We start from the raw sequence: 15,000 nt of genomic DNA, 5'->3' as shown, positions 1-15,000 counted from the left end.
GGTATAAACTACAGCCTAGCATGACACTACAACACACATCACAGTAGAGATGCTAATGGAATAAACTACGGCCTAGCATGTCACTACAACACACATCACAGTAGAGATGCTAATGGAATAAACTACGGCCTAGCATGACACTACAACACACATCACAGTAGAGATGCTAATGGTATAAACTACAGCCTAGCATGTCACTACAACACACATCACAGTAGAGATGCTAATGGATAAACTACATCTACGCCACTGAGGATAATGGTTGGGTCCTCTTCAGATGGAGGGTAATGGTTTGGGTCGTCTCTTCAGATAGAGGGTAATGGTTTGAGTCCTCTCTTCAGATAGAGGGTAATGGTTTGGGTCCTCTCTTCAGATAGAGGGTAATGTTTGAGTCCTCTCTTCAGATGGAGGGTAATGGTTGGGTCCTCTCTTCAGATAGAGGGTAATGGTTTGGGTCGTCTCTTCAGATGGAGGGTAATGGTTTGGGTCCTCTCTTCAGATAGAGGGTAATGGTTTGTTCCTCTCTTCAGATAGAGGGTAATGGTTTGTTCCTCTCTTCAGATAGAGGGTAATGGTTTGTTCCTCTCTTCAGATGGAGGGTAATGTTTGGGTCCTCTCTTCAGATAGAGGGTAATGGTTTGAGTCCTCTCTTCAGATAGAGGGTAATGGTTTGAGTCCTCTCTTCAGATAGAGGGTAATGTTTGGGTCCTCTCTTCAGATAGAGGGTAATGGTTTGTTCCTCTTCAGATAGAGGGTAATGGTTTGGGTCCTCTCTTCAGATAGAGGGTAATGGTTTGTTCCTCTCTTCAGATAGAGGGTAATGGTTTGTTCCTCTCTTCAGATAGAGGGTAATGGTTTGTTCCTCTCTTCAGATGGAGGGTAATGTTTGGGTCCTCTCTTCAGATAGAGGGTAATGGTTTGAGTCCTCTCTTCAGATAGAGGGTAATGGTTTGAGTCCTCTCTTCAGATAGAGGGTAATGTTTGGGTCCTCTCTTCAGATAGAGGGTAATGGTTTGTTCCTCTTCAGATAGAGGGTAATGGTTTGGGTCCTCTCTTCAGATAGAGGGTAATGTTTGGGTCCTCTCTTCAGATAGAGGGTAATGGTTTGGGTCCTCTCTTCAGATAGAGGGTAATGGTTTGAGTCCTCTCTTCAGATAGAGGGTAATGTTTGGGTCCTCTCTTCAGATAGAGGGTAATGGTTTGGGTCCTCTTCAGATAGAGGGTAATGGTTTGAGTCCTCTCTTCAGATAGAGGGTAATGGTTTGAGTCCTCTCTTCAGATAGAGGGTAATGGTTTGAGTCCTCTCTTCAGATAGAGGGTAATGGTTTGAGTCCTCTCTTCAGATAGAGGGTAATGGTTTGAGTCCTCTCTTCAGATAGAGGGTAATGTTTGGGTCCTCTTCAGATAGAGGGTAATGTTTGGGTCGTCTCTTCAGATAGAGGGTAATGTTTGGGTCCTCTCTTCAGATAGAGGGTAATGTTTGGGTCCTCTTCGGATAGAGGGTAATGTTTGGGTCCTCTCTTCAGATGGAGGGTAATGGTTGGGTCCTCTCTTCAGATAGAGGGTAATGGTTTGGGTCGTCTCTTCAGATGGAGGGTAATGGTTTGGGTCCTCTCTTCAGATAGAGGGTAATGGTTTGTTCCTCTCTTCAGATAGAGGGTAATGGTTTGTTCCTCTCTTCAGATAGAGGGTAATGGTTTGTTCCTCTCTTCAGATGGAGGGTAATGTTTGGGTCCTCTCTTCAGATAGAGGGTAATGGTTTGAGTCCTCTCTTCAGATAGAGGTAATGGTTTGAGTCCTCTCTTCAGATAGAGGGTAATGTTTGGGTCCTCTCTTCAGATAGAGGGTAATGGTTTGTTCCTCTTCAGATAGAGGGTAATGGTTTGGGTCCTCTCTTCAGATAGAGGGTAATGGTTTGTTCCTCTCTTCAGATAGAGGGTAATGGTTTGTTCCTCTCTTCAGATAGAGGGTAATGGTTTGTTCCTCTCTTCAGATGGAGGGTAATGTTTGGGTCCTCTCTTCAGATAGAGGGTAATGGTTTAAGTCCTCTCTTCAGATAGAGGGTAATGGTTTGAGTCCTCTCTTCAGATAGAGGGTAATGTTTGGGTCCTCTCTTCAGATAGAGGGTAATGGTTTGTTCCTCTTCAGATAGAGGGTAATGGTTTGGGTCCTCTCTTCAGATAGAGGGTAATGTTTGGGTCCTCTCTTCAGATAGAGGGTAATGTTTGGGTCCTCTCTTCAGATAGAGGGTAATGGTTTGTTCCTCTCTTCAGATAGAGGGTAATGTTTGGGTCCTCTCTTCAGATAGAGGGTAATGGTTTGTTCCTCTCTTCAGATAGAGGGTAATGTTTGGGTCCTCTTCAGATAGAGGGTAATGGTTTGGGTCCTCTCTTCAGATAGAGGGTAATGGTTTGAGTCCTCTCTTCAGATAGAGGGTAATGTTTGGGTCCTCTCTTCAGATAGAGGGTAATGGTTTGGGTCCTCTTCAGATAGAGGGTAATGGTTTGAGTCCTCTCTTCAGATAGAGGGTAATGGTTTGAGTCCTCTCTTCAGATAGAGGGTAATGGTTTGAGTCCTCTCTTCAGATAGAGGGTAATGGTTTGAGTCCTCTCTTCAGATAGAGGGTAATGGTTTGAGTCCTCTCTTCAGATAGAGGGTAATGTTTGGGTCCTCTTCAGATAGAGGGTAATGTTTGGGTCGTCTCTTCAGATAGAGGGTAATGGTTGGGTCCTCTCTTCAGATAGAGGGTAATGTTTGGGTCCTCTCTTCAGATAGAGAGTAATGTTTGGGTCCTCTTCAGATAGAGGGTAATGTTTGGGTCCTCTTCAGATAGAGGGTAATGGTTTGAGTCCTCTCTTCAGATAGAGGGTAATGTTTGGGTCCTCTCTTCAGATAGAGGGTAATGTTTGGGTCCTCTTCAGATAGAGGGCAATGGTTTGAGTCCTCTCTTCAGATAGAGGGTAATGGTTTGTTCCTCTCTTCAGATAGAGGGTAATGTTTGGGTCCTCTCTTCAGATAGAGGGTAATGTTTGAGTCCTCTCTTCAGATGGAGGGTAATGTTTGGGTCCTCTTCAGATAGAGGGTAATGGTTTGGGTCGTCTCTTCAGATAGAGGGTAATGGTTTGAGTCCTCTCTTCAGATAGAGGGTAATGGTTTGTTCCTCTTCAGATAGAGGGTAATGGTTTGGGTCCTCTCTTCAGATAGAGGGTAATGTTTGGGTCCTCTCTTCAGATAGAGGGTAATGGTTTGGGTCCTCTCTTCAGATAGAGGGTAATGGTTTGAGTCCTCTCTTCAGATAGAGGGTAATGGTTTGAGTCCTCTCTTCAGATAGAGGGTAATGGTTTGAGTCCTCTCTTCAGATAGAGGGTAATGGTTTGAGTCCTCTCTTCAGATAGAGGGTAATGTTTGGGTCCTCTTCAGATAGAGGGTAATGTTTGGGTCGTCTCTTCAGATAGAGGGTAATGTTTGGGTCCTCTCTTCAGATAGAGGGTAATGTTTGGGTCCTCTTCGGATAGAGGGTAATGTTTGGGTCCTCTCTTCAGATGGAGGGTAATGGTTGGGTCCTCTCTTCAGATAGAGGGTAATGGTTTGGGTCGTCTCTTCAGATGGAGGGTAATGGTTTGGGTCCTCTCTTCAGATAGAGGGTAATGGTTTGTTCCTCTCTTCAGATAGAGGGTAATGGTTTGTTCCTCTCTTCAGATAGAGGGTAATGGTTTGTTCCTCTCTTCAGATGGAGGGTAATGTTTGGGTCCTCTCTTCAGATAGAGGGTAATGGTTTGAGTCCTCTCTTCAGATAGAGGTAATGGTTTGAGTCCTCTCTTCAGATAGAGGGTAATGTTTGGGTCCTCTCTTCAGATAGAGGGTAATGGTTTGTTCCTCTTCAGATAGAGGGTAATGGTTTGGGTCCTCTCTTCAGATAGAGGGTAATGGTTTGTTCCTCTCTTCAGATAGAGGGTAATGGTTTGTTCCTCTCTTCAGATAGAGGGTAATGGTTTGTTCCTCTCTTCAGATGGAGGGTAATGTTTGGGTCCTCTCTTCAGATAGAGGGTAATGGTTTAAGTCCTCTCTTCAGATAGAGGGTAATGGTTTGAGTCCTCTCTTCAGATAGAGGGTAATGTTTGGGTCCTCTCTTCAGATAGAGGGTAATGGTTTGTTCCTCTTCAGATAGAGGGTAATGGTTTGGGTCCTCTCTTCAGATAGAGGGTAATGTTTGGGTCCTCTCTTCAGATAGAGGGTAATGTTTGGGTCCTCTCTTCAGATAGAGGGTAATGGTTTGTTCCTCTCTTCAGATAGAGGGTAATGTTTGGGTCCTCTCTTCAGATAGAGGGTAATGGTTTGTTCCTCTCTTCAGATAGAGGGTAATGTTTGGGTCCTCTTCAGATAGAGGGTAATGGTTTGGGTCCTCTCTTCAGATAGAGGGTAATGGTTTGAGTCCTCTCTTCAGATAGAGGGTAATGTTTGGGTCCTCTCTTCAGATAGAGGGTAATGGTTTGGGTCCTCTTCAGATAGAGGGTAATGGTTTGAGTCCTCTCTTCAGATAGAGGGTAATGGTTTGAGTCCTCTCTTCAGATAGAGGGTAATGGTTTGAGTCCTCTCTTCAGATAGAGGGTAATGGTTTGAGTCCTCTCTTCAGATAGAGGGTAATGGTTTGAGTCCTCTCTTCAGATAGAGGGTAATGTTTGGGTCCTCTTCAGATAGAGGGTAATGTTTGGGTCGTCTCTTCAGATAGAGGGTAATGGTTGGGTCCTCTCTTCAGATAGAGGGTAATGTTTGGGTCCTCTCTTCAGATAGAGAGTAATGTTTGGGTCCTCTTCAGATAGAGGGTAATGTTTGGGTCCTCTTCAGATAGAGGGTAATGGTTTGAGTCCTCTCTTCAGATAGAGGGTAATGTTTGGGTCCTCTCTTCAGATAGAGGGTAATGTTTGGGTCCTCTTCAGATAGAGGGTAATGGTTTGAGTCCTCTCTTCAGATAGAGGGTAATGGTTTGTTCCTCTCTTCAGATAGAGGGTAATGTTTGGGTCCTCTCTTCAGATAGAGGGTAATGTTTGAGTCCTCTCTTCAGATGGAGGGTAATGTTTGGGTCCTCTTCAGATAGAGGGTAATGGTTTGGGTCGTCTCTTCAGATAGAGGGTAATGGTTTGAGTCCTCTCTTCAGATAGAGGGTAATGTTTGGGTCCTCTTCAGATAGAGGGTAATGTTTGGGTCCTCTTCAGATGATGAGAGATCCTTTACTGTATGTTTCAGCGACACAGAGACCACATTTAGACAGCGCTAGATTTGAATCACTATTTCAAGATGTGGTATTGTTACATGTGGTATGTCAGAAGATGCCAGGTAATATACAGCTTTGTTTTCGTGTACTGTCTGTCAGTCAGTACCCAGCAGTTCCAGATCGTGACCACTGTCTTCCCCCCTACAGGCCAACCTGCCTCTATTACAGCGGGAGCTGCTGCACTGTGCCCGTCTGGCCAAGCAGAACCCAGCTCAGTACCTGGCCCAACACGAACAGCTACTCCTCGACACCTGCTCCACCACCTCCCCCGTCGACTCCTCAGAACTACTCCTCGACCACAACGACAACGGCAAGAGGAGAACACCTGACAGGTGAGGTTGGTGTTGATGTCTGCTGGTTCTGGAGGAGAACACCTGACAGGTGAGGTTGGTGTCTGCTGGTTCTAGAGGAGAACACCTGACAGGTGAGGTTGGTGTCTGCTGGTTCTGGAGGAGACACCTGACAGGTGAGGTTGGTGTCTGCTGGTTCTGGAGGAGAACACCTGACAGGTGAGGTTGGTGTTGGTGTCTGCTGGTTCTGGAGGAGAACACCTGACAGGTGAGGTTGGTGTCTGCTGGTTCTGGAGGAGACACCTGACAGGTGAGGTTGGTGTCTGCTGGTTCTGGAGGAGAACACCTGACAGGTGAGGTTGGGGTTGGTGTCTGCTGGTTCTGGAGGAGAACACCTGACAGGTGAGGTTGGTGTTGGTGTCTGCTGGTTCTGGAGGAGAACACCTGACAGGTGAGGTTGATGTTGGTGTCTGCTGGTTCTGGAGGAGAACACCTGACAGGTGAGGTTGGGGTTGATGTCTGCTGATGTCTACTGTCCTTCCGAAACACGACCCTGTCAAGCTGCACTGCTTCTTGACACTTAACATGGAAGCCAGCCACACCAATGTGTCGAAGGAAACACCGCAAAGCTGGAGTCCGAAGTCAGCGTGCATGTGCCTGGCCTGCCATAAGGAGTCGCTAGAGTGTGATGGGATGCGGACATCCCAGCAGGCCAAACCCTCCCCTAACCCGGACGATGCTGGACCAATTGTGTGCCACCTCATGGGTCTCCAGGTCGCAGCCCGCTGTGACAGAGCCTGGGATCAAACCTGGGTCTATGGTGACGCCTTTAGCACTGTGATGCAGTGCCTTAGACCCCTGTGCCATACGGGAGGCCCCTACAAATGTATTAAAAATAAAAAACGGAAATATCTTATTTACATAAGCATTCAGAGCCTTTTCTAAGAGACTTGAAATTGAGCTCATGTGCATCCTGTTTCCATTGATCATCCTTGAGATGTTTCTACAACTTGACTGGAGTCCACCTGTGGTAAATTAAGTTTATTGGGCATGATTTGGAAAGGCACACACCTGTCTATATAGGTTCTGAGAAAAACCAAGCCATGAGGTCGAAGGAATTGTCCATAGAACTCCGAGACAGGATTGTGTCGAGGCACTGATCTGGGGAAGAGTAACAAAAAATGTCTTCAGCATTGAAGGTCCCCAAGAACACTTTGGCCTCCATCATTCTTAAATGGAAGAACTTTGGAACCACCAAGACTCTTCCTAGAGCTGGACGCCCGGCCAAACTGACCAATCAGCGAGAAGGGCCTTGATCAGGGAGGTGACCAAAAACCTGATGGTCACTCTGACAGAGCTCCAGAGTTCTTCTGTGGAGATGGGAGAACCTTCCAGAAGGACAACCATCTCTGCAGCACTCCACCAATCAGGCCTTTATGGTAGAGTGACCAGACGGAAGCCACTCCTCAGTAAAAGGCACATGACATTCCACTTGGTGTTTGCCAAAAGGCACCTAAAGGACTCTCAGACCATGAGAAACAAGATTCTCTGGTCTGATAAAAGCAAGATTGAACTTGTTGCCCTGAAAGCCAAACGTCACGTCTGGAGGAAACCTGGCACCATCCCTACGGTGAAGCATGGTGGTGGCAGCATCATGCTGTGGGGATGTTTTCAGCAGCAGGGACTGGGAGACTAGTCAGGATCGAGGGAAAGATTAACGGAGTAAAGTACAGAGATATCCTTGATGAAAACCTTCTACATAGAGCTCAGGACCTCAGACTGGGGCGAAGGTTCACCTTCCAACAGGACAACGACCCTAAGAACACATCCAAGACAACGCAGAAGTGGCTTCGGGACAAGTCTCTGAATGTACTTGAGTGGCCCAGCCAGGGCTCGTACTTGAACCCAGTTGAATATCTCTGGAGAGACTTGAAAATAGCTGTTCAGCGACGCTCCCCATCCAACCTGACAGAGCTTGAGAGGATCTGCAGAGAAGAATGGGAGAAACTCCCCAAATACAGGTGTGCCAAGCTTGTAGTCTCATACCCAAGAAGACTCGAGGCTGTAATCTCTGCCAAAGGTGCTTCAACAAAGTACTGATTAAAGGGTCTGAATGCTTTTATATATATATATATATATATATATATATATATACATTTGCAAACATGTCTAAAAACCTGTTTTGAGGGGAAAAAAATACAATTTAATCAATTTTAGAATAAGGCTGTAATGTAAGAAATGTGGGGGAAAAGTCAAGGGGTCTGAATACTTTCCGAATGCATATGTATCAATGAATTGGCGAGGGCACAAGAACAGTCTGCAGCACCCAGCCTCATCCTACTAGAATCTGAAGTCAAATGTCTCCTGTTTTCTGATGATCTGATACTTCTGTCACCAACCAACGAGGGCCTACAGCAGCACCTAGATCTTCTGCACAGATTCTGTCAGACCTGGGCCCTGACAGACCTGGGCCCTGACAGACCTGGGCCCTGACAGTAAATCTCAGTAAGACCAAAATAATGGTGTTCCAAAAAAAAGGTCCAGTTGCCAGGACCACAAATACAAATTCTACCTAGACACTATTGCCCTGTAGCGCCACAGGTAACTTCCACAAAGCTGTGAACGATCTGAGAGACAAGGCAAGAAGGGCCTTCTACACCATCAAAATGAACATAAAATTCGACATACCAATTAGGATCTCAAATCAAATCAAATTGTATTGGTCACATACAAATGGTTAGCAGATGTTATTGCGAGTGTAGCAAAAACACTTGTGTGTAGCGATCTGCATTCCCCTTTATGGTTTTGAGGTCTGGGGTTGCATCATTGGGACAAACACTCTGGATGCAGAATTCTGGAAAAAACGTTGTCCGTTTATAACGTAAAACACAGAATAATGCATGCAGAGCAGAATTAGGACGATTCACGCTAATTATCAAAATCCAGAAAAGAGCAATTTAATTCTATAACCACCTAAAAACAAGCGATTCCCAACCCTTCCATAACAAAGCCATCACCTACAGAGAGATGAACCTGGAGAAGAGTCCCCTATGCAAGCTGGTCTTGGGGCTCTGTTCACCAACACAATTAGACCCCCAGGACAGCAACACAATTAGACCCAACCAAATCATGTGAAAACGAAAAGATAATTACTTGACACATTGGAGAGAACCAATAGAACAAAACAGAGGAAACTAAACTACTATTTGGCCCTAAACAGAAAAGAGCTGTTAAATTTAACAACCACCTAAATGGAAGTGATTCTGGAACCTTCCATAACAAAGCCATCACCTACAGAGAGATGAACCTGCAGAAGAGCCCCCCTAAGCAAGCTGGTGCTGGGGCTCAGTTCACAAACACAAACAGACCCACAGAGCCCCAGGACAGCAACACAAACAGACCCCACAGAGCCCCAGGACAGCAACACAAACAGACCCCACAGAGCCCCAGGACAGCAACACAAACAGACCCCACAGAGCCCCAGGACAGCAACACAAACAGACCCCACAGAGCCCCAGGACAGCAACACAATTAGACCCCACAGAGCCCCAGGACAGCAACACAATTAGACCCCACAGAGCCCCAGGACAGCAACACAAACAGACCCCACAGAGCCCCAGGACAGCAACACAAACAGACCCCACAGAGCCCCAGGACAGCAACACAATTAGACCCCACAGAGCCCCAGGACAGCAACACAAACAGACCCCACAGAGCCCCAGGACAGCAACACAATTAGACCCCACAGAGCCCCAGGACAGCAACACAATTAGACCCCACAGAGCCCCAGGACAGCAACACAAACAGACCCAACCAAATCATGACAAAACAAATTATTTGACACTTTGGAAAGAATAAACACGTTTTTTTTCACAATTGATATATAGAATTCCACAGCGAAGTCCAATTCTATCTTAGATTCCACGGGCGCTCCATTATGTCGTGTCTTTGGGCTTAGCATTAAACAGAAAATACAATTCTCTCACATTAACATCTTACAAGCATCCCAACATATTCCAAATAGGTTTATCCTTTTTCATTAATTTTATACAACCATTTAGATGTAAGTCTCATAGCTGAGGCTATTATATAAACATTATTATGGTAATATGGCCGTATTGTCTCTCATGAGTTTCACAACATTGTACCAAACGGACCAGTTCGTAGCTGGATTCTTCACCGATCTTTTATACCTTCTCCAGAACATAAATGTCATTCGGTTCTCCAATTCTGTGAGTTGGAAGAATCCTTTGTTCTCTATGAAAACTCACTGTGTCTCAAAACTGTGGCCATGAGGCAGGACATTCCCTTTGGAATTTACGACCGCCTTATGACCAGAGCAGCCTGGGTGTAGGAGACAGAGGGAGATGGTGCAGAAGTAGGGGGATGGTAGAGGGGGAGGGGGTCAACTGTGCTCGCTGTACCCAAAGAGGGCAACGTCATGACACTCCATTTTCTATTAGATTAAGTACCACAGTGTTGCCACAAGAAAAGTGGAGCACAAACAACATTGTAAATACAACCTATATTTGTCCAGGATCTCTATACCAGGCGGTGTCAGAGGAAGGCCCTAAAATTTTTCAAATACTCCAGCCACCCCAGTCATACACTGTTCTCTCTGCTACCGCACGGCAAGCGGTACCGGAGCTCCAAGTCTAGGTCCAAGAGGCTTCTAAACAGATTCTACCCCCAAGACATAAGACTCCTGAACATCTAATCAAATGGCTTCCCAGACTATTAGCCTTGTCACTTTAGTAACTCTACCTACATGTACATATTACCTCAATTACCTCGACTAACCGGTGCCCCCGCACATTGACTCTGTACCAGTAACCCCTGTATATAGCCTCCACATTGACTCTGTACCGGTACCCCCTGTATATAGTCTCCACATTGACTCTGTACCGTAACACCCTGTATATAGCCTCCACATTGACTCTGTACCGGTACCCCCTGTATATAGCCTCCACATTGACTCTGTACCGGTACCCCCTGTATATAGCCTCCACATTGACTCTGTACCGGTACCCCCTGTATATAGCCTCCACATTGACTCTGTACTGGTACCCCCTGTATATAGCCTCCACATTGACTCTGTACCGGTACCCCCTGTATATAGCCTCCACATTGACTCTGTACCGGTACCCCCTGTATATAGCCTCCACATTGACTCTGTACTGGTACCCCCTGTATATAGCCTCCACATTGACTCTGTACCGGTACCCCCTGTATATAGCCTCCACATTGACTCTGTACCGTAACCCCCTGTATATAGCCTCCACATTTTGATTTGATTTGAGAGAAAGAGAGAGAGAGAGACAGAGCCAGGATCCTGAAACCAGTTAAACCCTCCAGACCAGCGGTCTGTTTCAAATAGAGAGTAGAAGATAAAGATAACCAAACTGAGTATTCCAGCTGTATATCAGCGCGCTGCTGAAGGTAGTGTGTGTGTGTGTGTGTGTGTGTGTGTGTGTGTGTGTGTGTGTGTGTGTGTGTGTGTGTGTGTGTGTGTGTGTGTGTGTGTGTGTGTGCTGTTTGAATTGAAAGGACAAATCCCTCGGAGGATTAGCTCATACCTACTTTAACACAGAGAAGAAGAGAAAATAACCCCAGAATCTGATACACAGAATTCCCACCTCAGGTTCCCAGAACAATGGTGAAAAGCCTGGATGAGAGATATATATATATATTTATGTAATACTTGCATTGTGCTGGCTGCTGTGTAATGCATGGAGAGATAGCCTAGGTCCCAAATGGAACCCTATTTCCTATGTAGTGCACTACTTTTGATCAGGGCCCATTGACAGGAATCCTAATGGCCCTGGTCAAAAGTAGTGCACTAAATATGGAACAGGGTTCTATTTGGGACGCACACAGATATAGCCTGGGGAGTACAGGAAAGATGGGGGATTATAACACATACAGATGAGCGTCCTGCACCAATACTGGCTAAGCTCTTCTCAGTCTGTCCTCCTGCACCAGAACAGCTGGCTAAGCTCTTCTCAGTCTGTCCTCCTGCACCAGAACAGCTGATTAAGCCCTTCTCAGTCTGTCCTCCTGCACCAGAACAGCTGGCTAAGCTCTTCTCAGTCTGTCCTCCTGCACCAGAACAGCTGGCTAAGCCCTTCTCAGTCTGTCCTCCTGCACCAATACAGCTGGCTAAGCCCTTCTCAGTCTGTCCTCCTGCACCAATACAGCTGGCTAAGCTCTTCTCAGTCTGTCCTCCTGCACCAGAATGGCTGGCTAAGCCCTTCTCAGTCTGTCCTCCTGCACCAGAACAGCTGGCCAAGCCCTTCTCAGTCTGTCCTCCTGCACCAATACTGGCTAAGCTCTTCTCAGTCTGTCCTCCTGCACCAATACAGCTGGCTAAGCCCTTCTCAGTCTGTCCTCCTGCACCAGAACAGCTGGCTAAGCTCTTCTCAGTCTGTCCTCCTGCACCAGAACAGCTGGCTAAGCCCTTCTCAGTCTGTCCTCCTGCACCAATACTGGCTAAGCCCTTCTCATTCTGTCCACCTGCACCAATACAGCTGGCTAAGCCCTTCTCAGTCTGTCCACCTGCACCAATACAGCTGGCTAAGCTCTTCTCAGTCTGTCCTCCTGCACCAATACTGGCTAAGCTCTTCTCAGTCTGTCCTCCTGCACCAATACAGCTGGCTAAGCCCTTCTCAGTCTGTCCTCCTGCACCAATACAGCTGGCTAAGCCCTTCTCAGTCTGTCCTCCTGCACCAGAACGGCTGGCTAAGCTCTTCTCAGTCTGTCCTCCTGCACCAGAACGGCTGATTAAGCCCTTCTCAGTCTGTCCTCCTGCACCAATACTGGCTAAGCCCTTCTCAGTCTGTCCTCCTGCACCAGAACGGCTGGCTAAGCTCTTCTCAGTCTGTCCTCCTGCACCAGAACGGCTGGCTAAGCCCTTCTCAGTCTGTCCTCCTGCACCAATACAGCTGGCTAAGCTCTTCTCAGTCTGTCCTCCTGCACCAGAACAGCTGGCTAAGCCCTTCTGAATATATGAATGTTACAATGTATATCATGATTATGGGATGTCAGGTACCCGAGCGGTTAGAGAATCTGGCGCGATGTGAGCTGGCAATGCCATTGTCTGTCGTTGTGCCCTTGAGCAAGGGACTTAAACCCCCCCCACACCAACAGCTCCCCGGTACCCAGTGTGGAGCCCCCCCCTCCCCCTCTCTAAAGCCAGAGGCGTGTGAATGTCTTTCAGCAGAGGGGTTGGGTTAAAAGCGGAAGTCAAATTTCTGTTGGACCTTGTGTGCAGTTGACCAATAAAGTGATCTTAATTTGAGTTATCATAAAATATTACGCCGCCCTGCCTCATGGATAGTTCTTGACCTCTACAACACAGCAGATCCATCAGCATGAAAACAAGGACCAGAGTAACTTTACTACACAGCTAGCTAGTAGGGAGAGGAGAGGAGAGGAGAGGAGAGGAGAGGAGAGGAGGGGAGGGGAGAGGAGAGGAGAGGAGAGGAGAGGAGAGGAGAGGAGAGGAGAGGAGAGGAGAGGAGAGGAGAGGAGAGGAGAGGAGAGGAGAGGAGAGGAGAGGAGAGGAGAGGAGAGGAGAGGAGAGGAGAGGAGAGGAGAGGAGAGGAGATGTAGGGAGGTAAGGAGGGATGAGCATTGTGCAAGAAAAGGTGTGCGTGTGTGTGTATGCGGAGCATATGGACTGAGATGGATGAGCGTTAGGAGGCCATGAAAAACCCTCATTAACCTGTTATGGCTAGGGGGCAGTATTTTCACGGCTGGATAAAAAACGTACCCGATTTAATCTGGTTACCACTCCTACCCAGTAACTAGAATATGCATATACTTATTACATATGGATAGAAAACACCCTAAAGTTTCTAAAACTGTTTGAATGGTGTCTGTGAGTATAACAGAACTCATTTGGCAGGCAAAAACCTGACAAGGTTTCATGCAGGAAGTGGCCTGTCTGACAAGGTGTCGTTCTTCTTGTCTCTGTTTATTGAAGAGTGAGGATCTTAGCTGTCCCGGTGACACTTCCTACGGCTGCCAGAGGGTCTCAGAAGGCGGTAAAAAGCTGAATCGTGGCTTTGCAGGCTCTGGCTGAAAAAAAGTAGCGCGTTTGGGTAGTGGCTGGTTACAGTACTGTGAGACTCAGGCGCGTGCCCGCGTCGACCGAAAGCTTTGTTTACTTTCCTCTGTTTAGCTAAAAGGAGATTCCCGGTCGGAATATTATCGCTTTTTTACGAGAAAAATGGCATAAAAATGGATTTTAAACAGCGGTTGACATGCTTCGAAGTACGGTAATGGAATATTTCGATTTTTTTTGTCACGAATTGCGCCATGCGCACGACCCTTCTTTACCATTTCGGATAGTGTCTGGGACGCACTAACAAAACGCCGCTATTCGGATATAACGATGGATTATTTGGGACCAAACCAACATTTGTTATTGAAGTAGCAGTCCTGGGAGTGCATTCTGACGAAGACAACAAAAGGTAATCAAACTTTTATAATAGTAAATCTGATATTGGTGAGTGCTAAACTTGCCGGGTGTCTAAATAGCTAGCCTGTGATGCCTGGGCTATCTACTGAGAATATTGCAAAATGTGCTTTCACCAAAAAGCTATTTTAAAATCGGACATATCGAGTGCATAGAGGAGTTCTGTATCTATAATTCTTAAAATAATTGTTATGCTTTTTGTGAACGTTTATCGTGAGTAATTTAGTAAATTCACCGGCAGTGTTCGGTGGGAATGTTAGTCACATGCTAGTCACATGCTAATGTAAAAAGCTGGTTTTTGATATAAATATGAACTTGATTGAACAAAACATGCATGTATTGTATAACATAATGTCCTAGGGTTGTCATCTGATGAAGATCATCAAAGGTGAGTGCTGCATTTAGCTGTCTTCTGGGTTTTTGTGACATTATATGCTAGCTTGAAAAATGGGTGTCTGATTATTTCTGGCTTGGTACTCTGCTGACATAATCTAATGTTTTGCTTTCGTTGTAAAGCCTTTTTGAAATCGGACAGTGTGGTTAGATAAAGGAGAGTCTTATCTTTAAAATGCTGTAAAATAGTCATATGTTTGAAAAATTGAAGTTTTTGTATTTTTGAGGAATTTGTAATTCGCGCCACGCCTATCATTGGATATTGGAGCAGGTGTTCCGCTAGCGGAACGTCTAGATGTAAGAGGTTTTAAGAGGTTTTAAGAGGATGGGTACGGGATGCTAACACCATGGTAACGGGGAGATAGTGGTAGAGAGGGGGAGCGAGGGATGACACTGGGAAGGGGAGGGGGAGGGGAAAGAGGAGAGGAGAGGAGAGGAGAGAAGAAGAGAGAGAGGAGAGGAGAGGAGAGAAGAGGAGAAGGGGAGGAGAGGGGGAGGAGAGGAGAGGCGAAGGGGAGGAGAGGGGGAGGAGAGGAGAGGAGAGGAGAGGATGGAACCCCTGTGTT

At 46.4% G+C, this 15,000-nt stretch overlaps 1 protein-coding gene across 8 annotated transcripts in view; it reads left to right on the top strand.

The window, feature by feature from the left end:
- The window catches only part of LOC106591960 (protein CBFA2T1), a 141,763-nt gene that overhangs the window by 92,103 nt on the left and 34,660 nt on the right, over positions 1-15,000 (top strand). For all 8 annotated transcript variants that reach the window (XM_045695081.1, XM_045695080.1, XM_045695083.1 and 5 more), the window contains exon 5: positions 5,420-5,604. In XM_045695081.1, the coding sequence (XP_045551037.1) occupies positions 5,420-5,604 (185 nt within the window). The remainder of the gene's footprint in view (positions 1-5,419; positions 5,605-15,000) is intronic.

This window comes from Salmo salar, chromosome ssa14, assembly GCF_905237065.1.
Source record: "Salmo salar chromosome ssa14, Ssal_v3.1, whole genome shotgun sequence".
NCBI lineage: Eukaryota > Metazoa > Chordata > Actinopteri > Salmoniformes > Salmonidae > Salmo > Salmo salar.
This window is presented reverse-complemented; position numbering and strand designations above follow the sequence as displayed.